Source organism: Amia ocellicauda, chromosome 5 (assembly GCF_036373705.1).
Source record: "Amia ocellicauda isolate fAmiCal2 chromosome 5, fAmiCal2.hap1, whole genome shotgun sequence".
Classification (NCBI taxonomy): Eukaryota; Metazoa; Chordata; class Actinopteri; order Amiiformes; family Amiidae; genus Amia; species Amia ocellicauda.
Genome location: NC_089854.1, coordinates 40,181,383 through 40,208,193, shown reverse-complemented (window position 1 = coordinate 40,208,193; position 26,811 = coordinate 40,181,383). Strand labels below are relative to the sequence as shown.

Below are 26,811 nucleotides of genomic sequence, written 5' to 3'. Positions count from 1 at the left end.
TCAAATGCCATCCATTAATGATCTTTGGATCACATTTAGTAACATATTTTGTTAGTTTCTGGTTCTTTAATATCGGTTTTAATTTACAATTTACATTTTCTTTACAAGGCTCAGAATGTACCCTACAAAAGGAAATTATGTTTCTCTCCATTAATTCCTGCTTCAATAAAATACATTATTTGCGCAAAACAGACAAACCAGGAAAATGATAAGGAACCTTGTCATATTTATTAAATAATACTTTAAATCCATTAGCTGAGCAACCAAATAACTCCAAAAACAAGTAGGAGTCAAAGAGTAATGTCTCATTTAAATAGAATGGTCTTCGATTGGAAATGACTGATTTGAAAATTCCCCCGATGTGTCCATGTTAATGAAAGTATTTGGGAGAGACTTAACCTTGTGTCACGAGCAGAGATCTGCTTCTCACTGGGGGTGGAGGCAAGGGTCACCAGTACAAGTTGACCTGTTACTGAAAGCAGCAAGCTCTGAGGTGGCTCATCTGCTGTTGCTGTTGCTGTTGCTGAGAAGAATGAAAGAGAGAGAGCGAGAGGGAGCATTAGAAAGAGAGAGTGAGGGGAGAGAGAGAGAGAGAGAGAGTAGTGGTAGTGGTGTGTGTAAAGCCCATCCTTTTTCCTGAGGCTCCCTTTCCCTGCGTCCACATCACTGGCAGCCCCTACTAATGAATAATTTGCTTAGTGAGGTGTGACCACCGGCATTGTGTATTTGAATTTTGCACTGGCAGATTGAGGCAAGGGGGAGAGACCAAGGAAGAGAGAGAGATAGAGAGAGAAGAGAGAGAGAGAGAGAGAGAGAGAGAGAGAGAGAGAGAGAGAGAGAGAGAGAGAGAGAGAAAGGGAGAGTGAGCAGGGAGGCTGAAACTCAATTTCTCACACAAGAAGAAGGATATTTACAGCACTGCAGCAGAGAGTGCAGGGAATTTCAAATTTGTTTGAACTACATCTCCTGACAGTGAGTATATTTCCCCTTACCTTATTTTGAATCGTCTCAGATGAGAAGTGTGGTCAAGTAAGTGCTGTGATGCAGGAAACAGAAACACATATGGTCCTTAAAAGGAGATACATAAGGATGTAAGGTGGAACATGATGGGTTTTTTTTCTTGAGATATAAACATCAGTGATTCATTCCTTTCGTGTAAATGAGAGGGAGGACCAGTTTTGCAGTGATTAATCAATGTTGGAGCTCATATAAGCTGATGTAGGAAAATCTGAAGGAGGTTGAACTAAATATGAACGTGCTAGTGTGTTCGTCTGTGACTGTGGCTCTGTCTGCCTGTGTGTGTGTATTTATTTACAGCATTTGTTCTACTTAAAAAAAATATATATACCTCACCTTACTATGTGCATGATAAAAACAGATCAATGAGACATGATGAAAACCCAAAACATATTGGGGCTGCGTGCCTGGAGTAAAATGCAACAGGAATTTGTAGGATGTTTTCCCACCTTTTTCAAAGGCTATGGAACCAATAGCATGTAATAATTTATTTTAAATGTTATATATCTATAAGTGTATATATGTATTTATTTATGAAGACACGTTTAAAGTAGAAATGCAGATAAAGTAATTAGTTGACATTGAGAGAAAAATAACAATACAAACACCAATGTGTCCACTTAATATTTCCTAAAACATTCTTAATTGTTCAACACATAAAGAGCTAAAATAGTCATTATGATGATACAAATAGGAGATGGAAAGAAAGGACAATCAATAGAGGTCAATAACTGGTGGGGACAATTGATTAGGACTTGTTTTAGTGAAATCTTTCATTACATATCTGCAGCCATCTAGACAGAACAAGAGGGATCAATTCCCAATTAAATCAAGAGGCTCCCCAGAATTTAACTCCATATCTCAAAACCTCTGCTCTGCATTGATGACAGCATGTTGATTAAAACCATTTAATGTCACAATGTCATGCAAACCCAACCAGATCATCATTTTGCTTGTGCATAGATGAACACCAACACACATAATCCATATTGGAAAGATACATGAATGAATTGTCATACATTATTAAGAATGAATACAACAAGGTGTGGGGTGAACACACTAGGCTCCCATTAAATAACTGAATTAAAGTAAATATAAAAATATAAAAAGTAAAATAATTGATGTAGAAGCATACATGCTGTATGTATGGCATGAACATTGGTTTTAATTCACACAATATTTTTACATATGTAATGTGTTTTATTTTGGGGGTTAAAGGAGCTTTCGAATCATAAGGCACAGGGTTAAATGTCTCTACATGACTGTCATTAATGGGCTGACTGCTTAAGACTTCCAAGATTGATCTCAGGTCTGTTTTTCTTCAGTGCCTCTGTTCATTGGAGGGTGGGCTGTAAATAACCCTAAGCTGAGCACATTTTAAGGAAGAGACACCATCCCTTATAAATCATTCCATTACCAAACACTAAGTAGTGTCAGTCATGATATATTGATTTTGGCATATTCATGGTCAATTCACATGACCAGGAACCACCATAAATAAAGGATAAATGAATTATCCTTTTTGATTGTTCAATCTATGTTTAGTGATCTTCCAATATAAATAAAGCTCAAGTTTAAAAAACAAGGTCTTGGTATTGGTTTTCTCCCAGAATGCATCTATCACGTTAACCTTAGCAATCAAAGTTTATTGATACATAAGGCAGTCAAAGGGTTATTTACACTCTAAAAAATGAATACAACAGTAGGACTGACGATTGTTGTGGTTTATGAAGTAAATAGACAGGGATGAAATGGGGTGAACATACTTGGATTTCATACACCATTGTGTGTGTTCTTGTCAAGAAGATTATTATAGATTGTGTATGCATTTAAAAACAATGATAATAATCCTTAAGTAATCCAAATCTGGAGAGAAATCTTATGATTTGAAGGAGGACACTGATGGCTTCTGTTTCACATTAAAAAAATGTGAAGCCAACAAACTGATAGAGAAAAACAAAATAATTACTGAGTACAACACATTGGCTGCTTATTACTTCCATTCAACCATTTTGCTTTCAGATTTGTGACTGCTTTCTTGCAAAAAATAATCACGAGAAAATGTTTTCACCAACACAGATGCTTCTTTGCTGTCCACACAAAAGGATCTTTCAAAAGGAAAAAATATATCTTCAGCTTTTGAATAAAGGTAAAACAAGACATATCAGTAGTCTACAATGAAAATATTCATACATTTCACAGTTAACTATCCCAATTTAAATGCAAATAAGAATCATATGTTGAGCTTGGGTGAATTTAGTTTTATAGATTTCAAGCTGAGGTTTGTTGTTTTTTTGTTAGATATTTTTATTAAATCAGTATTGTGTGGATGAATGAGACTTCAACATGTAAAGGATCAGAAAAGTATTTAATAGCAAATCAATGTTGTGAAATAAGGGTTTTATGCAGGTTCATATTAAAAAACAGTAATCACAAAGGAAAGGTATAAAGCAGCATACAAATACAAGGAAGATTAAAATATATTTAAAAATGACTTTACCATGGGTTACAGTAATGTAATATAATATAATTTTTCATCATCACTGAATAGTTGGAAAATTGACTTTTGTCAGCAGCAACCTATCGCATTACTTACAACCATAAAGGGAAGGTTTTGCCATATTCATTATATACTAAATATACATATCTCTATGTTCATACATTTTCAAGCATTTTCCTGCACTGTATACACACCATTAAGTGCAACCAGGTTTTGTATGCTGTGGCCGATGTGTGCATTTTTATTTCAATAGCAAGATAAAACAATGGCAGGTAAGGAAGCTTCAAGAGTGCTCAACGCTGAAGCTCTGGATCTAGGGAACTCAGTGGAGCTTGGCGTCTCTTGATGGAAAGACTGTGACTGCCTTTGTCAATGTTGACAAGAGCTAATGAAAGAAAAAAAAAAAGAAATACATTTTCATGCCTTAAACATGAATTAAGAGACCAGCCTACTTTGAAAACATGATACCCACCTGTTTGAAAATGAATAGCTACCTTTTGTTTAAGCTGTGAAATGCTATTATATAGATTAACACTAATCTGTGGGGGCAAAACAATGTGAGTGCCAGTTTTGGTATTGTCAACATCCTGTGCAAATGGGATGTGTTTGTACACAGATGTACGTTGCCCGTGGTATACTTAGTTTTGTTATTCTGATCAGATTGTGTTTCAGTTTTTCTGTAAATTATGTATATCCCTGTCTCAAAACAATTGGTCTTTTATGCTTTCACACCTTGGTTACAAAGCCTCTGAATAATATGGATTTGTATGAATTGCCTCCTATCTTGCCTCCATGTCAGCAACACCTAGTTCATCATTATGACATATATATTATTATGACATATATATATATATATAGTTTAACAGTGAACTCTTGCATAGACTTCTAGCTGTTTCAAATAACTGGAATGGATCTACTGGTCAAAACTTAGAATAGTGATTTGCACATATAATGAGTGCTGTTACTTATTGGAAACAGCCAGTCTGGCACTTTTATGTTGACCTTAATTACAGTATTATGGAGGCGAATTTAATGATGTAATTTACACATTTCCCAGGACCAGGGATTTAATAATGAATGCATCTGCAAATGAACTTTTGTGAAAAATCGTTTTTGTGGAGAAAAAACGGTCGAACTCCACATAAATGGTTGTTTTTGAAGATTAATGATAAGCAATTAATTATTGACTTAGGCATGTGTTTAGTATTAGTTGTGGCTCTGGGGACCGTCACTACCTCTATACTGTTCTAGAAGGTTTGTCTATTTACAGATGACTTACAAGCCAATTGCTTTTTCCCACTGGTAAAAAAAAAGGAGATGTGAATGGCAACAAAACAACAAATCAATCTTCACCAGAAACGGAGGGAGACTACATATAGCTGGGAGAATTTACACCGATGTTTGAACCATTTATGTACAATCCTTTATGAACAAACAACATGCATGTCTTTGGTTCTTTGATTTAGAAGCCATTTTGAGAATATAAGCCTTCTCTCCAGTACAGAAACATATCAATTAGTGAACACATATTATAAGAATGTTTTAAATAAATTGTGTTTACTATCTTGACATGAATATAAAAACCCATTACATATGACAGTAAAACATTTTTTTCTTTTGTGAATGTCTTTTTTTCTGCACATTACATTTCAATAAGGGAGCTAGCTGTCAGAGATCCACACACTATAGCATTACACTCTTTGTAGTTCACTTCCTGACAACCTTCTAAACAGTAAGATACTTGAGTTTTATATAATTCTGTTTTGAAGATGTTTTCTTTCATGTGTGTTCAGAAGAGGGTCCAAGACCTTCTGATATGCCTGGTGAACCTTCCAGCAGAATGATGAAAACAAAACCTCCCTATGACAGATTCACTGATTTATTAGTTCTGCCCACATCCCCGAACTAGTAACTGAGTAATAAGAAACCATAATGTCAGATGCATCATAAAATGCTTATTGAGCTGTTGTAGGTTCATTGTGAGGTTTTCCATGAAAATATATTTTTGAGATAGTATTCCCTTCAACTAAACCAGTTTTTCTTTTTCTTTTTTCCATTATAGACCAGTACAGATGTATCGGCAAATATGCAATACGTTGAATTTAAATAAAATACAAAAGTAATTAATGCTTTAGATTGCATGGCCCAATTTAACATTAAATAGATATTCAATTGCTAATCTATTAACATTCAACTACTTAATAATTAAAGTTCAATAGAATGTTATTCTCATTTCTACTGTCGACGTGGAAAAAACAATGGCTCAGCCATCTACAGTGCATCTGTCTCAGTTGTTGGCAACTTGGCTTATGGGTTTGATATCTCCACTTTAGATGGCTGAGCGATTTTGTAACTTGCAATTTTTTCATGCTGACATTGATATTTATTAAGCAATTAGTTGAATGTTAATAGATCATCAATTAAATATCAATTTAATATTAAATTGGGCCACGTAATCTATAGTTATACGTATACCACGTATATACGTATATAGGTACCCAAAAGTCTTACTTGAAAATCTGTGCATAGAAGAATTACAGAATGATAAGGATTGATTGGCACTTATATCCAAAGAGTATGGAGAGCAGTTTGTCACATTTGTCTTCCACATATAAGTACTCTGTGTTTAATACAATGTGATTAATTTTGCCTTGGCTGTTTTTTTTAATCCTCTTCTGTTTTTCTATGTCTTCTAGGGGACTCAGCTGTTAAGGGTTGAAGCCCCTTGTACATTCTGAGACCATGGAAAACAGCTTCTGCTAAGACTTTTAATTAGTTAGGGCACTATGCTTGTTTTTCAAGGCTGGATTTCGATACTCTTTCTTTGGCATTCAGTGCTTGGCACCATCCATGCTGGGACTTTGGCTAACGATGTGGCAGTATACACGTCCTCTAATCCACAACCAAAAACAAAGTCTAAGAGTCATCAGCAGTCTCCGGCTGGGAGCCAGGCTGTGCTTTCTCAGCCATCCTGGATGCCTACAGATCTAACCGTGGAAGCCAAAACGTCCTCATTCCTTCTATTACCCTTCAGCTTGCCTCTTGAGCACAAACACAGCACAACATTTGAACCAACACAGAACAGCGCAGAAACCTTGACAACACGTTACACTTCGCCAAATACTTCAGCATCTGATCAAAAACAAGGTCTATCACCCGAACAAGCAGTAAATACATCTTCTGTGAAGACTAATTCTGGTTTTACTAGCACTGTGAGCCTTCCTGAGAGAACAGGAACATCAAAAGTATCAACTACCACAACTGGAACTGTGAGCAGACTTCTGAATTCCAAAAACGATCCTCCTCCTTACCAAACCACCTTGCCTGTATACACCTTCCCAAGCAGTGAAATTACCTCACAAACACCTGAACAAGAAACACCTGCATCGCGGAATTTTACAACTCTGTACACTACGAATACTAGTGAACTTGCTGCTAACTTTGTGAGCAAAGAAACAAGGGGACCTTTACTTCTATTGAATGAGTCTTCAACAGGAGTTGGTATTGTAATACCAGCAACTACGCTAGCAATCAGCCAGGATGAAGAGAAACCTATGGGGACTGAACCAAAAGCAGATTGGGGATTTTCTGAGGAGGATACAGTCACCACAATGGCTAGTGGTGGCGAAGTGCATAAAGATGCTGTCCACAAGCTAAGAGAATCATTGCTGGTAACAGAAGCACCTGAAAGTAAGTGAAACCATTATTTCACCTTAATACACCTTCATACACCTTAAGTAATGGCAGAGCTAGCAAACAAAAATGTTATTACTGATTTCTACCAAATCATTAACAACTAAAGTCAAAACAGAAGCCATGTTTAACCCTACTTAGGCTATTGCCAGGTTCAGAGCATTGTATGCGAGGTTATATATATATATATATATATATATATATATATATATATATATATATGACATATGGAATAATTTGATTTCTGAATCTTATATCCATCCTTAATAAAACTCATATGCCAATTGACATGCCTAAGAATTATCTTGATGATTTACCTATCTACCGTTGAGTGAGTTGGATGTTGACTATTTTCAGATCAAACATTTGGGAGACCCATGATGGTAACATTTATAGAAAGGTGAAGGGGTACATTGTTCATAAATCTCTTGAGTATGGAAGGACATAACTGAAAACCAAAAAAAAAAGTTATTTCCCACATTTCAAAAGTATTACCTTTTCTTCACATTTGTTCCCACTGATGTTGCTCCTGTTGAAGAAGTTAATCGAAAGGCACTGAATAAAAACTGATAACCATCCTTCCGTTTAATTTCAGTTAAAAATCTGAGGTTGTTTGATATTGTATAATATACCTATATTTTGTGTTAGAAGCATGCAGACAGTAATGCTTCTTATATACAGGCTTTGCACAGGGAATAGGTTCCAGAACAATTTGTGCTAAATTAACAGATTTATGGATTTATGGAATTAACACCCAATCCTCGAAATTCAACATGCATCAAAGCGCCCAGTAGAAGAAAGTTTTATGCAATCGAGGCGAGTGGGGGGCACCCCTGTAGCTCCTGGAGACAAAGGCATATGCATTGAGCCTTCACGATACAGCCCCCCATTGTAGTCTATGGAACAACTACTGCAGGTCCCCGCTAGAGGCATAAAAACTGCTTTATCCTGTGCTTTCTCGGCCCCCCAGAAGCTGCATTCACTTGCTTCAGCCTTACATCTCGTAGCTTCCAGGTGCCGCACACAGTATGCTTTAGCCCACGTGCTCCACGTACACAGAAGACGCTATTCACTTGCTTTAGCCTTATTCTCTAAGTTCCGTATACAGCACTGCATTTGTCGCTTCATTTGATGCCATGGAGAGCTGTATACGGAACTGAGAGAATAAGGCTAAAGCACCTGGAAGCTGCGAGATGTAAGTCTGAAGCAAGTGAATTCCAGTTCTGGGGGTAGTTGTTCCATAGACTCCAATGGGGGGCTGTATCGTGGTGGCTCAATGCATATGCCTTTCCATCAGGTTTTGGGTCCATTATAGTTATTTGTGTGGTCCTTTCTAATGTTTTCCCTTTATTATGATAACTGTATACCCTCTGTATTCCACATAGCCTATCATCCAGATCATCTAATCATCTAACATCTATCTCTATTGTTCTTTGGAATCACTAAGAACTTGATTGCTAAGCTATCAATATTACTAAGAAGTGGGCAGGAATACTGATGAGAAATAAGCAGTCTGAATAGACATGTAAGCAGTGATAAGCTGCATACTGGCATCCATTTTTCATCCATCTTAACTACCAAGGTAGTTCCCCTGAAAATATAAACTTAAAACACCCAGATGATGCCTTGATCAGCTTTTTCTGTTTTCTTTAAAAAGGGCCAGGGGGTCTTGGAAAGACTCATAAAACCAGTGCTTTCGACGTTAATGGCTGCAGCTTACATCCTTCATGTCTGCCAGCTCTAATTACAATTTTTTAATAAGCCAAGCACCTGTTCCAAGTTGAGCTATGATTGACCCCCTGTCATAACTGTGCGTCAAAATCCGATTGAAGAAAAAAAAATACAGAGCATGGCCCATGTACCGCAGTGTGTATCAGTATTCCACATGCACTCGGCATCATTTATATGCCAAATCCTCAGGGAAGCTCCTTACCTTTTCATGGATGCTGAGCATGTTACACAGCTTCTGCAGTCTGCGCCTGCCCCCTCCCCCCTCTCCATCTCTCTCTCTCCCTCTCTGTCCACAAAACAGAATTCCAGTCCATTCCAAAACACATACACACACACACACATACAAACAAAAATGTAATCTCTCGCCACGAAAGGAAATTGCTTTTTGGGGCACCATGAGCAGGGCAGTGCATCTCTGTCGGATAGTCAGATAAATGCACTGGAATGGTGGAAATGTGTGTGCATTTTAAATCCCCTCGTACAGTTCAGATCCATGGGAGAAAAGGTACTTAGCAGTCAGTCATATTGTTCTGCATTTCATTATATGCAGCATTGAAAGCAGCTACAAAGACGATTAATAAAATCAACTAGGAAAAAATAGACTTTTTAAGAACCTAGCCTACCCAATCCTAGATGCAGGTTGTAGTCTATTTATATTCACTGCATAACACACAGCATAAACAACAAAGGACTTAATTAGAGTGTATGGCAATGCATTGATAGATGTATATCAATCTAAAAACAAATCATTTGGGTGTTATGGTCAGTAGGAATTTAAAAATATATGTATGGGAGTGCTAATATGGAGATCATAGCCTCTAAAGCTGTTATTTGTGAGGGCCAGGGCCTGAGGTCTCTTTTTTGGCTTTACTTCCCTGGATGGATCATCCTTGTAATGAACAGGTACTCACTCTCAGGGTCTATATACTGAAGCATATCAGCTTCAACCACGTGTGAGTCATCCATACTGTGTTCAGTCTGTCTCAACGGCGGTGAGAGTGGCCTTTGCTGATAACAACCAGCGAAGCCCACAGGTGGCACAGAGAGGAAGCGCACCACATAACAGCCTTGAAAGGGTGACTGATCTATTCCAATATTGATTTGGATATTGTGCTTTTCAGCATCGATGTAAACCTGCAGCAAATCCCAAGGGCAAAGATTCCTTCTGCTCTGGAAAAATACCTCTTAGAACCCAGTTGCCTTAATATTATTTTGCATGTACTTCCTTGCATGCCATATTAAAGCTGAAGATATTTGTAGGACACCTGGCATCCAAATGAGAGTCAAATCCTTAACTAGGAAATTGTACAATGTACACTGCAGAATCTCAGGATGCATGCCAAGATCAATTATTGTCAGCTGTAGACTGCATAAGTTCAGTTCTGCCATAATGCATATCTTCCCTTCAAAATCAGCTCACACTCAGGTCCTTCCGATACTAACCTTCATTCTCCAAAGAAAAAACAAAACGACACTTTGTGTCACAAAGTGAGTTAGATCCCTGCTATGACTGTCACTAGAAGAATAGACATGAACATCCTCCGAAGCATGCACTGGTCCATTCTGACCCATTCCCATAGCTTGGAAGCTACCCAAACCCAGCAACCCTCAACCTGTTGTGGTGACATCTCCTTAGGCAACCCCAGTTATAGCTGACCACCAAATGGAGGCTTTTATCCAGGTAGGCACTCAAGACATTTTATTTGGTCTCCTTGCCTAACTTATATATACAGTGAGGGAAAAAAGCATTTGATCCCCTGCTGATTTTGTACGTTTGCCCACTGACAAAGAAATGATCAATTTTTATAATTTTAATGGTAGGTGTATTTTAACAGTGAGAGACAGAATTACAACAAAAAAATCCAGAAAAACGCATTTCAAAAAAGTTATACATTGATTTGCATGTTAATGAGGGAAATAAGTATTTGATCCCCTATCAGTCAGCAAGATTTCTAGCTCCCACGTGTCTTTCATACAGGTAACGAGCTGAGATTAGGAGCACTCTCTTAAAGGGAGTGCTCCTAATCTCAGCTCATTACCTGTATAAAAGACACCTGTCCACAGAAGCAATTAATCAATCAGATTCCAAACTCCTCACACAGTTAAGACCAAAGAGCTGTCCAAGGATGTCAGGGACAAGATTGTAGACCTACACAAGGCTGGAATGGGCTACAAGATCATCGCCAAGCAGCTTGGTGAGAAGGTGACAACAGTTGGTGCGATTATTCGCAAATGGAAGAAACACAAAATAACTGTCAGTCTCCCTCGGTCTGGGGCTCCATGCAAGATCTCACCTCATGGAGTTTCAATGATCATGAGAACGGTGAGGAATCAGCCCAGAACTACACGGGAGGATCTTGTTAATGATCTCAAGGCAGCTGGGACCAAAGTCACCAAGAAAACAATTGGTAACACACTACGCCGTGAAGGACTGAAATCCTGCAGCGCCTGCAAGGCTTCCCTGCTCAAGAAAGCACATGTACAGGCCTGTCTGAAGTTTGCCAATGAACATCTGAATGATTCAGAGGAGAACTGGATGAAAGTGTTGTGGTCAGATGAGACCAAAATCGAGCTCTTTGGCATCAACTCAACTCGCCGTGTTTGGAGGAGGAGGAATGACCCCAAGAACACCATCCCCACCGTCAAACATGGAGGTGGAAACATTATGCTTTGGGTGTGTTTTTCTGCTAAGGGGACAGGACAACTGCACCGCATCAAAGGGACGATGGACGGGGCCATGTACCGTCAACTCTTGGGTGAGAACCTCCTTCCCTCAGCCAGGGCATTGAAAATGGGTCGTGGATGGGTATTCCTGCATGACAATGACCCAAAACACACAGCCAAGGCAACAAAGGAGTGGCTCAAGAAGAAGCACATTAAGGTCCTGGAGTGGCCTAGCCAGTCTCCAGACCTTAATCCCATAGAAAATCTGTGGAGGGAGCAGAAGGTTCGAGTTGCCAAACGTCAGCCTCGAAACCTTAATGACTTGGAGAGGATCTGCAAAGAGGAGTGGGACAAAATCCCTCCTGAGATGTGTGCAAACCTGGTGGCCAACTACAAGAAACGTCTGACCTCTGTGATTGCCAACAAGGGTTTTGCCGCCAAGTACTAAGTCGAAGGGGTCAAATACTTATTTCCCTCATTAACATGCAAATCAATTTATAACTTTTTTGAAATGCGTTTTTCTGGATTTTTTTGTTGTTATTCTGTCTCTCACTGTTAAAATACACCTACCATTAAAATTATAGACTGATCATTTCTTTGTCAGTGGGCAAACGTACAAAATCAGCAGGGGATCAAATACTTTTTTCCCTCACTGTAACCATTCATAAAGAAAGGTAACCTAAGTCTATAAGCACAATTAACATTTCAGCTACTAGTAGAATCTTAATATTCTAACAGCAATTATATTTTAAACCAATCCTGCAGGGATTTAATTGCCTCATTTTATACAGGGTTTATTACTAGTGCAGCCGTCAGATATAACCCAGTGGAGATGTAAAAAGTAATTGGCTCACATACAACAGTGGCGGTGTAGTCAAGGAAACCTTTAATTGGAGGTTGGCATCTGTAGTAGCTCTAGTGACAGCAATTTTAATCTATAGCACAGAATATGAAATACATATCTGTTAAAAAGGAGGTAAATCACAAAATCATATATTATATACATAATAATAATAATGAGTATTATTATCAGTAGTAGTAGTAAAAAAAAAAACTTAAAGAAAACACATAACAGTTTAGATAGTTAAATATATCCTGATTGTATCTGCTACCAATTACTTCCATTTATTTCAAAATATTTGTATGTATTCTTAACTAAAATAAAGATCTAATGGTCAGCTCAAACATCGATTGCACTGTAAATACAAAGTGTACAAAGTGAACAAATCGCACTGCATTGCGTACGTGACTTAAACAAATCCTTGGAATAAGCTAAAACTCACTAACAACATTGTCATAGACTCATACAAAACACAGCGTTTACCCCATAGACTGTGAGATTGATTAATCAGCTGACTAATAACCATCCACCCTGATAAACCTATTAGTAGTTACAAATGGCACTAAAAAGGAATACTGTACATTAAGTTGAACCAACACACCAAGTTAATTCAGTATTCCCACAGGTCATAAAGTCTTCTTAATTTGCACTTTCTCAGCATACAATGAAGAATAAAGGCCTCAATATACAGAGAACAACCCCATGCTCTTAATATATATATATATATATATATATATATATATATATATATATATATATAATATATATATATATATATCATACAGAAATAAGAGTATTTGTGTACAGAATATAGACACCAAGAGCAAAATGGATTAAATATTCCAATTTAGCATATTAATATATGAAGACATCATCTAAATGAAGCTGTATATGAAGAAAATTATGGTGCCAGGTTAATGAGAGATGAGTATTTAGTATAACTGCATCATGGAATACATTTTATATGGATTTCTTTAGATGGAGAAATTTGCTAATGACCAGCTTCTTTTGAAGTCAAAGGTTGGGGAACTCAGAGGGTTTTGTAAATCCCAAAATCCCTACATACCATCAACTTAATTGTCCATCTGGGAATTTCCTTATTATGAACATTTCTGGAAAGCAGCAGAGAAGGCGAGAGAATGAGGCCGCAAACAGAGATGGACGGTGGCTCAGCAGCCAGGCAATGCATTCCAGTAGCCACGGTTACAGACTGACCAGGAGAATTAGACCATTTTCCAGCTGTGATACTGAATCTTGTCAAGAGCAGAAATTGATTCCCAATGTAATGTTGCTGTATTTGCCTCTTTTTTATATATCTATCACATAGTCCAGGCCTGTACCTCGTTCAATTAATTCTAGTAGTAAATGCAACTGCACAGCATGAAACCATGAAAAACACAAACATTATTCACAGAACACGTTTCGATTATAATTTTTTCTTAAAAAAATTAAAAAAAATTAAAATTAACCAGCAGTAGAAAAGGGTTAACAAAGGTATTGGATTGTGTTATATATACCACATGTATTGCCACCAATCTAGCTTAGCAGAGTTCTCAGAAGGGAGGCACATGCAGTTTTCAGCAGACACACAGATGGTTGGAGATTTGTTTGACAGATCTAGGTTACACTATAACTATCTCTTGTTCAGAGTACCATGTCTTTTCTTCATTCTTACTATGAAAATGTCTCCTAGTGACCTCATCTGAAGCCGATTCCAGATTTCCCATTGACACAGAGGCTCAACCCGGCCCTACACTGAGCCAGACTGATGGACAGCCTGCAGAAACGCCATCCTCCTTCTCAACGTTTGAACCACAGTTTGCGGGTAAATTCAGCCACACCCAATAACATGCATGTTTGAGCTGCATTCAAACACCTGTACTTATTGTAAGGTTGACCGATTTGTATTCAATACAGCAGCTTAGGCATTGATGTAAATATTGATTGATTCCAAATTGATGACCATATGGAGGTTATTTGCTTTATCATATCTATTTTTTTAATATATACATATTTTCTAATGTAAATTTCAGTGCCCACCCCCAGTATGGCAGTATAATGAGGTTTCAAATTGTTTTGTCTGATGAAATGGATTCCACACATCTATACTTTAAAGACAAGCAAATTAATCAACTAAAATAATGGACCAAATGTATCCAAACATTTAAAACAATCAATATGGTTGATTTATAATTTGCTTTTGATATCAAATACTTTGTTATTTGTTATTGTTATTAAGTGGACATTTGATGTCAATATTTTGATATAAAAATAGACTCAGACTCAGGGTTTCTGTCTTGTAAGACACTGAAGGAAACGACAGAATGTTGCTGGATTATTTTGACCCTCGAATGACTGGCTTTGTCCATCGAAATCACTTCCTGTGAGTTTTTAGGGCTTCTAACTGCCAGTTCGAGATGGAATAGAGAGGGATCTGTAAACACAAAACAATTATCACTTGCACATTTGTGTGGACTAGAAATAAAACAATTTCATGTACTTAGAGTGGCATGTTTGTTTACTATTTTATTTTCTGACAGATCCGCAATCTGCTTTATGTTTTTTTTAATTTTGTGCCGCTCAGTTTGTTAATTCACAAATATATTCTACTCATTCTTGCCAGTTGTTTTAACTTGGCAGGTATAGATGCAGTTAATGTGTTTTGGTTATTATTCAGTGTCGTATTTTTTACATTTTGATGTGACGTTTACAACACCGCACTTTGTTTTCTACATCTCCACAAGATCATTGTGAAGAAAGGCATTGACTTACTGTATACTGATGAATTTATTCCAAGTGAATGAATTAACGTTTTGCTTGCGTGATTGTTTGATAATTGATTCTCCTCAGATACTGCAGTGCTTTTGAATACAGGACAGTGTTAAGGCATGTGCAAACTGCAATGAAAAGGCTAAACACATTTTGTTACCCTCTTTATATTGTTGTGTTGCACTCACTCATTCATTGAGCTTTGTTACCAATTGGTTTATCACAATAATGATTCTAATAATATTAATCTCCTGTTTCATGGGGCTGCATCCCATTAATGAACAGTCAAAACAGCATGACATGAAAGTCATGATAAAGAATTGTCGAAATACCGTGCTGCCCAGGGTTAAGCAGAGCTGATCCCATTAACTCGACTGCAGTGGGATAGAAAAACTGCAAATATTGTAAAGGTCACTTGAGGGACTCTTTTTTCATTTAAAAACAGAAGTGTCATACCAAGGCTTTTAAATTTAGAGAACTTCAGTGTGGCTTTTTAAAAGCCTTTGTTTCTTGTGCCCACAGTAATGGTCTAACATGTATTGGCCTTCAATAAATGTTTACAGTTTCTATACACCAGGGAGGATATCAAAATATTATAAATGAAGCATAACTAATAGAAAGTATATGCCAGGTAAGCAGCTATTCATGTTATTTGAAAATATGGTGTGTGGAATTTTGTTTTCATATGAAGAAAATTGTAATGGCAACATTAGCTGGGTGCCTGTGTTTCTTCCACAAGCTGTTGGTCTCAATATTTTGGACAATCTCATTGATAACCCTCCCTCTCACAATGAATTTTTAAATGAATACATACACCGATCAGCCATAACATTATGACCACTGACAGGTGAAGTGAATAACAGTGATAATCTCGTTATCATGGCACCTGTCAGTGGGTGGGATATATTATGCAGCAAGTGAACATTTTGTCCTCAAAGTTGATGTGTTAAAAGCAGGAAAAATGGGCAAGTGTAAAGGATCTGAGCGACTTTGACAAGGGCCAAATTGTGATAGCTAGACGACTGGGTCACAGCATCTCCAAAACTGCACTCGAGTGGGGTGTTCCCAGTCTGCAGTGGTCAGTACCTATCAAAAGTGGTCCAAGGAAGGAAAAGTGGTGAACCGGCAACAGGGTCATGGGTCAAGGCTCATTGATGCACGTGGGGAGCGAAGGCTGGCCCATGTGGTCCGATCCAACAGACGAACTACTGTAGCTCAAATTGCTGAAAAAGTTAATGTTGATTCTGATAGAAAGGTGTCAGAACACACAGTGCATCGCAGTTTGTCGCGTGTGGGGCTGCGTAGCCGCAGACCAGTCAGGGTGCCCATGCTGACCCCTGTCCACTGCCGAAAGCGCCTACAATGGGCACGTGAGCATCAGAACTGGACCACGGAGCAATGGAAGAAGCTGGCCTGGTCTGATGAATCATGAGTTCAAGGACTCCCCAACTTACAGGACTTAAAGGATCTGCTGCTAATGTCTTGGTGCCAGATACCACAACACACCTTCAGAGGTCTAGTGGAGTCCATGTCTCGACAGGTCAGGGCTGTTTTGGCGGCAAAAGGGGGACCTACACAATGTTAGGCAGGTGGTCATAATGTTATGGCGGATCGGTGTGTATATATATATATATATATATATATACACATATGAATAAGAGCCTTTAAATCATTATGAATTCACATACTTGACTTACAAATGAATTTCATCTGAGTTCACAAGACTCATGTATTCATGTGTTTTTTTCTGTGTTGTACTATCGGAATTCATGAGGAATTCATGCCCATTAATGCAAACTGTTACCAAAACATCCCCTCTTTCATTAGCTACCCTTTCCTGTTGTGGAGAATACGTGCAGTAGGGTATACTAATATATATGTATACATTCATCCCAAGAGCGGCAAATGCTTTGGAAATGCGTTCTTTCAATTGCAATGTTGAGGTTATCTTTTAAAATAATTCAATATTCGCTTGAAATTCATTTCATTTTGCATTATATCTCCCAGTGAGTATATAACCAGCTAGACCTAAATATACCCATCACATCTGCCACGAGGTGTTTGTTGTTGTTTACCAAAGTGCTCCAAATAGAAAAAGACATTTAATTCCATCTAATAGTGTATTCTGCTGTTGCTGCAGTGCTCATTGGAATCAGTTAGCTTTTGATTTATTCTAAAAGTACAGCCAAGGTCATTAGAAGAGCTCTCATGCACTGAATAGTGATGTACTGAACCAGACAAATGCAGGACAGCCATTGATTGTCAAATCCGTACTCTGTAGAGGGAGGGAGAAAAGAGCAACTCTTAATGGCTTGTCTACTGATGGGCAAGACCATCAACTTTTAATATATGTATTGACCATTGTAAGGGCATTTTTTTCTTTACCCATTGTAATGTTGTTCCTGGGTTTCTTCAACTTTCTTTCTACGTCTCTTATTTTAGTAATAATGCAAAAGTGCTTGCTCTCACACATACTCCATTTCATTATATATTTGATATTATTGAATTAGTTGGATCAGAGCACTGCCTGATTGATTATGACTGGCATTTTTCTTCATTTCAATTTCCCGAGACTGCACTTACAAATATTGTGTATCTCTTGTGTCACTTTCAGACATATTCCTGTTATATAAATGCTAACCAAGCACTTTGGAAAAAATGAGACATGTACAAAAGTAAAAGAAGGGCAACAGTAACTAATGTAATTATACCACAAGGTTATAATTGTTCATTGTTCATCGTCTTCACAAAAACAAAATAAACTTTGTTATGATATATATAAAAAAGGGAAAAAGTGTGAAATAAAGGAGGGGGTTGAGTTAATTGGAAAAAAATCTATATGAAATAATGAAGTGAAATCGGACTGAATTGAAAGCTACAGTTTACCCTGCCTAATGTGAAGCATATTTCACTTAGTGGTCACTGCTTCTGCATACTTATAGTCGGCCTTGTATTTTACATATTTTATTCCTTCATAGAAAAAGAAGACTTTTGATTTCAAGGCTGCAGCAATATGACCTGAATGGGCCTGTACCTAAACACCAGAAAGAAAAAACTATTTTGTAATGTTCAGTAATGCAGGGGGAGGTGTTAGTTTCCTCTCCTAATAGCTATAGATTTTGCACCCTCCCTTTAAACTAATGCCACACAATGCTTTCTTTCTTTCTTTCTATTTTTAGAACAAAGCTGGCTGGAAAGGAAACCATTTTGCGTAGAAATAATGTACACACCTATGGGAGTTGTCACTACAGAGCAAGAAGTAGATCATACATAAATGCATTGCAAATGCCATAGGAACTGGGTGGAGGAGAAAAACGTAACTTTTGTGCAGATAACAAAGAGTCTAAAAACAACTAAGAGATGCATAACAAAATAAATAATGCTTAGATGAAAACTGTGAAATGCTCCTTTTAATAAATCCATGAACACAAAGTCTAATTACAAGACTGTGGACAGTACTTTATTTTAAACTGGAAATTAAGATCTGTTCAGAGTGTTTGTCATCCCTAGATACACAATTTGTAAACCAGACAATACATGCATTTTGAAAACAGTACTCGATCTGTTAATTTCCATCTGCTTCTCTCTACTGTTTGCTGTAGATTAATAAATACAGAAAGAGTAAAAGCAGCACAGTAATAGGCTCCTTCAGAAAATATATGGGAAATCCATACAGTATATGCCCTATATTATTTATTTATTTGGGTAGTATTAATTTCAAGGAAGGTGTGTTTACACTTTTCCTCCCATAACCAATCATGTTTTCAGTAAATCAAGAATACAAAATGTTGCCTTGTCTATAGGCTACACATTATATTTTTTTTTATTCAAACTCAGCAGTGCAAATTCAGCATTAAAGGTGAAAAGAAAATGATCAGGAACTGACACTAGTAGCTTGATCTTATTTATTTTAGTTCACCATAAGATCAGGGCTATATCATAATCAGCTGTGACTGCAATTCCCCATGGGGGCCGCACGCTATTGACCAAGAGCTGCTACAGTTGGGTGGGTTTCCTTCGCTTGCCAAACAACTGTGTTTTTAATGGCGGCTTTCACACGTAAGAGTCATGACTGTTTTTCTCATGATGGTTTGGCTGTGCAATCCAGGAAATGTCATGCTATGCAGCTCTGATTAGGGAAAAGAAAACCAGTAAACCACTGCACATGATTCGTACTTAAAGGGCTGCTAATTTAGAAAACATAAATATTCATATTTTCATGAAGGGAGCTTCATGCATTGCCACGAAGATTTCAGCATTTTAGGTTTTGTGTGTATTTGGGTTTTGATATGCCATTTTGGCTGGGCAGTAATGTTAAATTATGCTAGAAAAATTCAATGTAATTAAATTAAATTAATTAAGCTCCAGTTTTTGTGGCAATTTGTAGGTATTTTAAACAGATCCTGGCCTTAAAGATGTGCCACTGGAGGGATGCATTTTTTGCTTTATCCTGAGGAATGTTTGTGTCAATGTGTCAAAGTCACAGTCATGATTTTGGAGACGCTTTTTTAATGTATGCCCAGGCAAAAACAGCTAGACTTCCCTACAATGCTATAGCCCTGCCACCTTGGCTGTGGACTCACAGTGTACACAAACAAGCTTGACAAGAGATGCTTCAGAGTGTGTGTCTTGTTTTCACCTCTCCTCTTAATGAAAGGGTCATTATTATCAACACAGTTGAATTGGCAATTCCAAAGTGGAGGTGTATACAAAAAAGAATTGGCTATTCCAGCTCACAGAACAAAATGGCCAAGCAGTGACAAAATCATAATAAATGGCCTCCATTAAAAGGTTATTTCAAGGTTACTGAATAAGTTACATTTTCCGCTCTGTTGTGTCAGCATAATCAGCATAAAACTATTGGGAGAGACTGTACATTTTAATTTTAATATTGTGATTAAAAATGGACTGTGGCAGCATTTTTAGGCTATGCACAAATCGCTTGTTAATCCTAGGAAAATCAAATTCCCATAAATTAGATAATGATACAGAAGGGAAACAGTGAATACGGTGATTTAATTTGCAACCTAGTAGGTTGCTTGTGCTTTTTGACTAGATATGATCAATATTACAGGAATGATAACTGTTCTTTTCCTTGTTTCATAAACAGTACAGATTCTACTGATATTAAACTGCAACAGTAACAAACAGTATGATCGCAGATGCTTTATTTTAAAGATATAATTGTATAACAGTCATTTACAGTGCCTTTGTATATAAAGTAATGCTTCCCTATAAAGTAGCCTCAAACGTATTCTGCTCATCTGCTGCTAGAGCACTGGCCTTTTGCTACAGACAACACTAATACCAACTAAGCCTTGTTCTTGCTTGCTACACTTATTGTATTCTGGTGAGGAGGGGTCTGATACACACACACACACACTGACTGACTGACACTCACAAACATATACACACACACCAGTGGTATGGTGTAAATTAAGCAGGGTTAGGATACTATATGGGCCAAAGACTTTCATATTTAATTTGAGGGTAGTTACATCCAAATTGGGTGAATGGTGTAGGAATTACACCCATTTTTATATGTGGTCCCTCCAATTTTAGAGGCTCAAAAGTAATTGGACAAACTAACATAATCTTGAATTAAATTGCGAGTATCAATACTTGGTTGCAAATCCTTTGCAGTCAATGACTGCCTGAAGTCTGGAACCCATAGGCATCAGCAGATGCTGGGTTTCTTCCCTGGTGTTGCTCTGCCGGGCCTGCACTGCAGCTGTCTTTAGTTCCTGCTTGTTCATGGGACGTTTGGCCTTCAGTTTTGCCTGAAATCAAAACAAACCAATCAGAGAGATAGCAAAAACATTAGTTTGTGGCCAAATCAACTATTTGGTACATTCTTAAAAATAAATAATGCACTGGTGAGTTCAGAAACACCAAAAGGCCAGGAAGACCACGGGAAACAATTGTGGTGGATGACAGAAGAATTCTTTCCCTGGTGAAGAAAAACCCCTTCACAACAGTTGGCCAGATCAAGAACACCCTCCAGGAGGTAGACGTATCTGTGTCAAAGTCAACAATCAAGAGAAGACTTCACCAGAGTAAATACAGAGGGTTTACCACAAGATGTAAACAAGAAACAGGAAGACCAGATTAGAGTTTGCCAAAAAACATCTAAAGAACCCTGTACAGTTCTGGAACAACATCCTATGGACAGATGAGACAAAGATCAACTTGTACCAACTTGAACTGCTCATGATCCGAAGCATACCACCTCATCTGTGAAGCATGTTATGGCATGGGCATGTATGTATTTATTGATGATGTGACTGCTGACAAAAGCAGCAGGATGAATTCTTAATTGTATAGGGCTATATTATCTGCTCAGATTCAGCCAAATGCTTCAAAACTCATTGGACAGTGCTTAGTGTGGGTCGTTAAGATGGACAATGACCTGAATCATACTGTGAAAGCAGCCCAAGACTTTTTAAGGCGACGAAGTGGAATGTTCTGCAATGGCCAAGTCAATCACCTGACCTGAATCCAATTGCAGGCAAAACGCACCATGAACAAGCAGGAACTAAAGACAGCTGCAGTGCAGGCCTGGCAGAGCATCACCAGGGAAGAAACCCAGCATCTGGTGATGTCTATGGGTTCCAGACTTCAGGCAGTCATTGACTGCAAAGGATTTGCAACCAAGTATTGAAACTCATAATTTAATTAATGATTATGTTAGTTTGTCCAAATACTTTTGAGCCCCTAAAATTGGGGGGAACACATATAAAAATGGGTGTAATTCGTACACTGTTCACCCAATTTGGATGTAACTACCCTCAAATTAAATATGAAAGTCTATACTTAAAGCACATCTTGTTTCCTTTCAAATCCATTGTGGTCGCATACAGAGCCAAAATGATGACAATTGTGTCACTGTCCAAATATTTATGGACCTACCTGTAACTACAACTGCCTCTATGATGTTTAATAGTAATCTCCTTTGGAAGTATTTAAAAAAGGCAAGGCAATTTAGAATTTAGATTGAAAGCTGCATAATAAAACAAAAGATGTATACTATATTTAGCATTTAATACCCTGAGCTTTAAGATCATCAATTTGATCACTAGGAAAAAAATATTTTAAATGTAAATTCTGAAAATGAATGAATGAACTCAAGATGAATGTATGTATTCGTTTTTCTGTCTTGGGCACAAAAAAATCGGTAATAATCAGTATTCATTCACATCCTCACTATGAATATGCCACATGTCACCTCTAGACTGTCTGAATCTGCTTATTACAAAATGAATAGTAATAATTTAATATCTCCTATCTTGTGCATAGGCATTTCAATTTTGAAAAAAACTAATTTATTGGCATTCATGGAAAAGTTCAAAAATAGTAATGACAAACTAGTGTCTATTCACAAGGACTGAATGAGATTTAATAAAATATGTGAAATGCCTAAAATGAAAACATAAAATAAAATACATAGCTTCAATCAAACATTTAATACTCAGAATGAATTTTTTCAAGCAGAAAAAATACTAAAGTCTATTTATTTTTTGTATTCACACTAATATTTATGCTGAGTATTATACAGTTAATGCGGAAAGTATTCACCCTCTGCAATTGAACCGTTGTTATTGTTTGATTAACTTAGTTTAATTCATATTGTTCATTAAACCATATTTATCAACCATGGGTTTGTTGAACATATTTACTGACTTAAATTAATTCTATGGACTGTCAGTCTAAAGTTTAAACCCCACAGCCCCGTCTTCAATCAGCAAGCATTTTTATGATTTACTCTAGGCTATATCAGTGCTCTTTTTGTTTTGTTTTTCTTTATAGTTGCAACATCAAAGATATATATTTAAGATACCAGTTTGTAGCTCAAAATAATGACTCATATACCAAGCTGGTTGCTTTGTTTTTAGATATAAATTACATGTTTTCCAAAACTCTGTATTGGGACAGCAGCAATACTCTGGTCAGTACCAACCACTGCCAGCAGTACCCTTTCACACGCACAGTAATTATCTGCACTTCAACAATTTATTTGACTGGCTTTAACTAGTAAGACAGAAACAAAACTTTGACATCGGACTAATGCATCGAATGGCAATCGAACCTGTACACGTAAACCAATAAATGGAATCAATCTTATCGTTGACATCTTCTAACAGCAGCTATTGTTCGTTTATTTTTGCAGATGCCTTTCCCAATGAGGACTGGCCTTTAGAGACGGCCATGAATGACTCGTCCGCCTTACCAGACTGCAACCAGGACAGGACTGGGTTCTGCAACTCTTCAGATACGTGGGGCTCTGGTTTTCCTGAGGGTGCAGCCAACGAGTCCTACAATCCCTATCTGCCCCTGCCCCCCCCTATGTTTGTCCCGCTTTATGCAGACTGGAATACTGCGATGGCTACCTGGGGGGTAGCATGGGAGGCCCACATCTACGGATTAGGTTCTCTTTTCACCTTGGTTGCCTTCCTCTCTGTTCTCAACCTTCTGTGCCTCCCGTTTCGGTGCCCTTCTGGCTGCAGCTACTTCACGATGGTCAACGTTTTCCTGTTAATAACCGGTTCAAGCCGGGCATTCTCCCTGTTCTACGATGCCTACAGTCACCAGGACAAAATACCTGCCACAGGAACACTACTCCTCTACGAAGTGCCATTTCCATGCCTCACCTCAGCGTTCGGGATCGTCTTCCTGCTCCTCTCCATGCGGTCGAGGATGCAGCTGTCTTATTCCATTTTTCAACATCCCTGTTTCTTGGCCATCCTAGTTGTGCTGCATTTTTCTGCCACGTTCGGGTCCATTCTGATGCTCCAGATCTTCACCGAGCTCCCTTGCCTGTTTTTTATATCTCAAGGAACGTTTGTGCTCCTCACGGCCCTCATGTCGGCTTCCTATTTTATTTTCTACTGTTACGTGAGAGCAGATGCCAAGCATATTTACCACCTGAACAACACCTCTCCTCCAATTGAAAGGTACAACCGCTGCCCTTTCGCCGATGCCAAGGACTGGGACCGAGCAGCCATGACTGCGGTCTTCTCTGCTTTGTTTGCACTCTCTTGTGCAGGTCTTCAGCTCTATGCCATGCTCCACGCCTTGGGATTTGGAGGCATGGAGGTGTTCCACCCTTGGCCCTGGTGGGCCTTTCATTTGAGCTGCAGGATCTGTGAGGCAGGTATGTGCCTTACTTTGGTCTTTATAGTGATGCACCCCCTCTTCTGTTCGAATGATTTACCTCAGCGCACCTGTTGGTCTAAGATTTTCTGCGTGTCCCACCGCCACGTATCAATGAAGTCCCCCATCCTTCCAAATAATTATCAGTGGTCTTCAGCCCAGCAAGAGAAACTGGTGATCTGTGACACCATTGCTCGCAGTGAATCAGAATGCCTCCCTCTCTATACATTAGTGGACAATCACCTAAGTAGCATCGATGGCCTTGATCTTTTATACCACAGTAACAGGGTCTTGACAGCAAGAGACATGGACCTAAACCTGAAACCCCAAAATGGCTCTAGAAAATCCTCTTTCACCAGTGTGCACATGGACAGCGACTCCACAGCAGACCTCCGGCCTCCCTCCCCCATTAACCTACGACGCAGCATAGACGAGGCTCTCTTCAGCGAAGCTCTGATCCCCCAAAGCCTCTTCCACAACAGCAAGCTCTACAGTTCGAGTAACATGTCTCTGAACATGAAAAACTCCACCGACAACACCGTCTTTAAAGAAAGCGTGGCAGACCGAGGTCTTTACAGGACTTCTTCGTGCATCGAGATGGAAGGCGCTCAACCCATGAAAAGGTCCGTCTCCAGTTCTAATACACTGAACGCGACATCCTCCACCGAGCAATGGAGAGGGAGCAGTTCCAGCTCTCTTTACAAACTGTCCCTCGACGGATCCTCACTGGTGCTCTGCTCCAGCCCGGAACGGGTGGGCTACTCTTCCTTTAGCAGTAACCGAATCCCAACAAGCAACCTGTCCCAAACGAGCCTGAATCAGGTTTCTCAAATACAGAGACGTTACCAAGCCTTAGAATCTGTGTCCCAGGAATCACTGGACAAGCCTGGAGAACCAGACTTAGCCATTCAAGCTGAATTCATCAACGTCTGTAGGCAAATCGATGCACTGAGTGTCTGTAGTGATACCATAGACTTGTGAGGCACTGTGATCCAATTTATTCTGACCAAGCACTGTCCAGACAGTACGTTGAAGACATTTGTTTGAAAAGTACAAACTAGACTGCAGATGAAAGCAAGCATAGTATTAAAAATAAGGTGCTACCATTTGTTTCTGTTCTAACAGAATCTCAGCTCAATTGTAAAGATAAATGCTGCCAAATGAGCTGGTAGGAGGTTTTCAAATTGTGGTACCTGATAGTAAAACTCTTGCAAAAAATTCAAGATCCTTTAAAGGCCCCAGGTGAGGTTTTACTCACAACAGACTTTGAAGGTGGTTTCGGTTTTAGGCATATTTTCTAGATTGTTCTTAATGGCCTAACTCGCTGAAGTCAATTTTTAATGACATTTTAGGGTTCATTTCTGGGGGAACTGTCAAGTGCCACAGAATGCCAGAATCCAAGATTTTTTGTTTTGTTTTGTTTTCTGGAATGGTTATTGGGAGTTTGGAGTTTCCGTAATTAGTAAAAAATGTAATAAAATATTTACAATGCTCTGATTTGTCTAGAAATCAATACTTATGTGATTTATACCAAGCACTTATTAACAAGACTGCTTTTTCATTCATATATTATATTCTGCTTTGACCTCAATTTAAAAAAGCATACAAGCAGATAATATTGCTTGTAGTTAAGATGTTTTTGTTCTTGATGCAATATACATATTGTGCATCATTGCAGGCAGTGAATTTAGCCATCTAATGGCATTTTGTTCATCATTTATTTAATAAAGCCTCAACTCCCAGATGGTTTCTTTAAAAATGTTTTTTTAAATGACTATGTATTATTTAGCAACACCAATCTGAAAATCAGCACATTGTAGCAGCTCCATCTACTGGTAGGATTTTAAAGATTTAAAAAAAAAATCAGTAGTCTGTAGCAGTTGCACAACCACACTGGTTGTGCATTTTAAAGTGTTAATAGTGAATTGTTTTATGTTTGTTTGTTTTTTGCTACATTATTGCTTTACATTTTATATGGAGATACACACTTATTTAATTTTTTAGGTTTACCATTTGTTTCCTTTTTTCTAATGTACAATACTTTTTATATATGAAGTGAATTTATTGTCAATATAGTTGCATGTTTAAATAGAGACATTTGCTTCAATCTTGCCAGTATTCACTGTAATAAGAATGTATATGAAAATGGTTGATCTGTTTCTCTAGACAAGCTGTTACATGTTTACAATGTTCCAAATAGATTATTAAATAACCCTGATTGAACCTTAGATTTATTTTGTGATTTTATATATTCAAATAATGTATTTTGGAATACCCTAGATGCCCATTCTTTTGAAGGTTTGTGTTTTACTGCCATTCTCTCACAAAGGGAGTATGCTTCTCATATGTTCCGGTTTAAAAAATATTTTAGATTTTAATGATCCTTGGAGTTACTCCTAAAAGACAGAAACCATGAAGCTGAAGTGTCAGCTAAAACACCTGTTCA

At 38.1% G+C, this 26,811-nt stretch overlaps 1 protein-coding gene across 1 annotated transcript; it reads left to right on the top strand.

Annotated features, from left to right (window-relative positions):
* Positions 1 to 795: 795 nt before the first annotated feature.
* prrt4b (proline rich transmembrane protein 4b) lies at positions 796 to 26,583 on the top strand. The gene is made up of 4 exons (XM_066705203.1): positions 796 to 972; positions 6,214 to 7,207; positions 14,140 to 14,271; positions 23,383 to 26,583. The coding sequence occupies exons 2-4, from the start codon at positions 6,304 to 6,306 to the stop codon at positions 25,344 to 25,346; spliced, it is 3,000 nt and encodes a 999-aa protein (XP_066561300.1). The 5' UTR covers positions 796 to 972; positions 6,214 to 6,303; the 3' UTR covers positions 25,347 to 26,583.
* Positions 26,584 to 26,811: the final 228 nt, after the last annotated feature.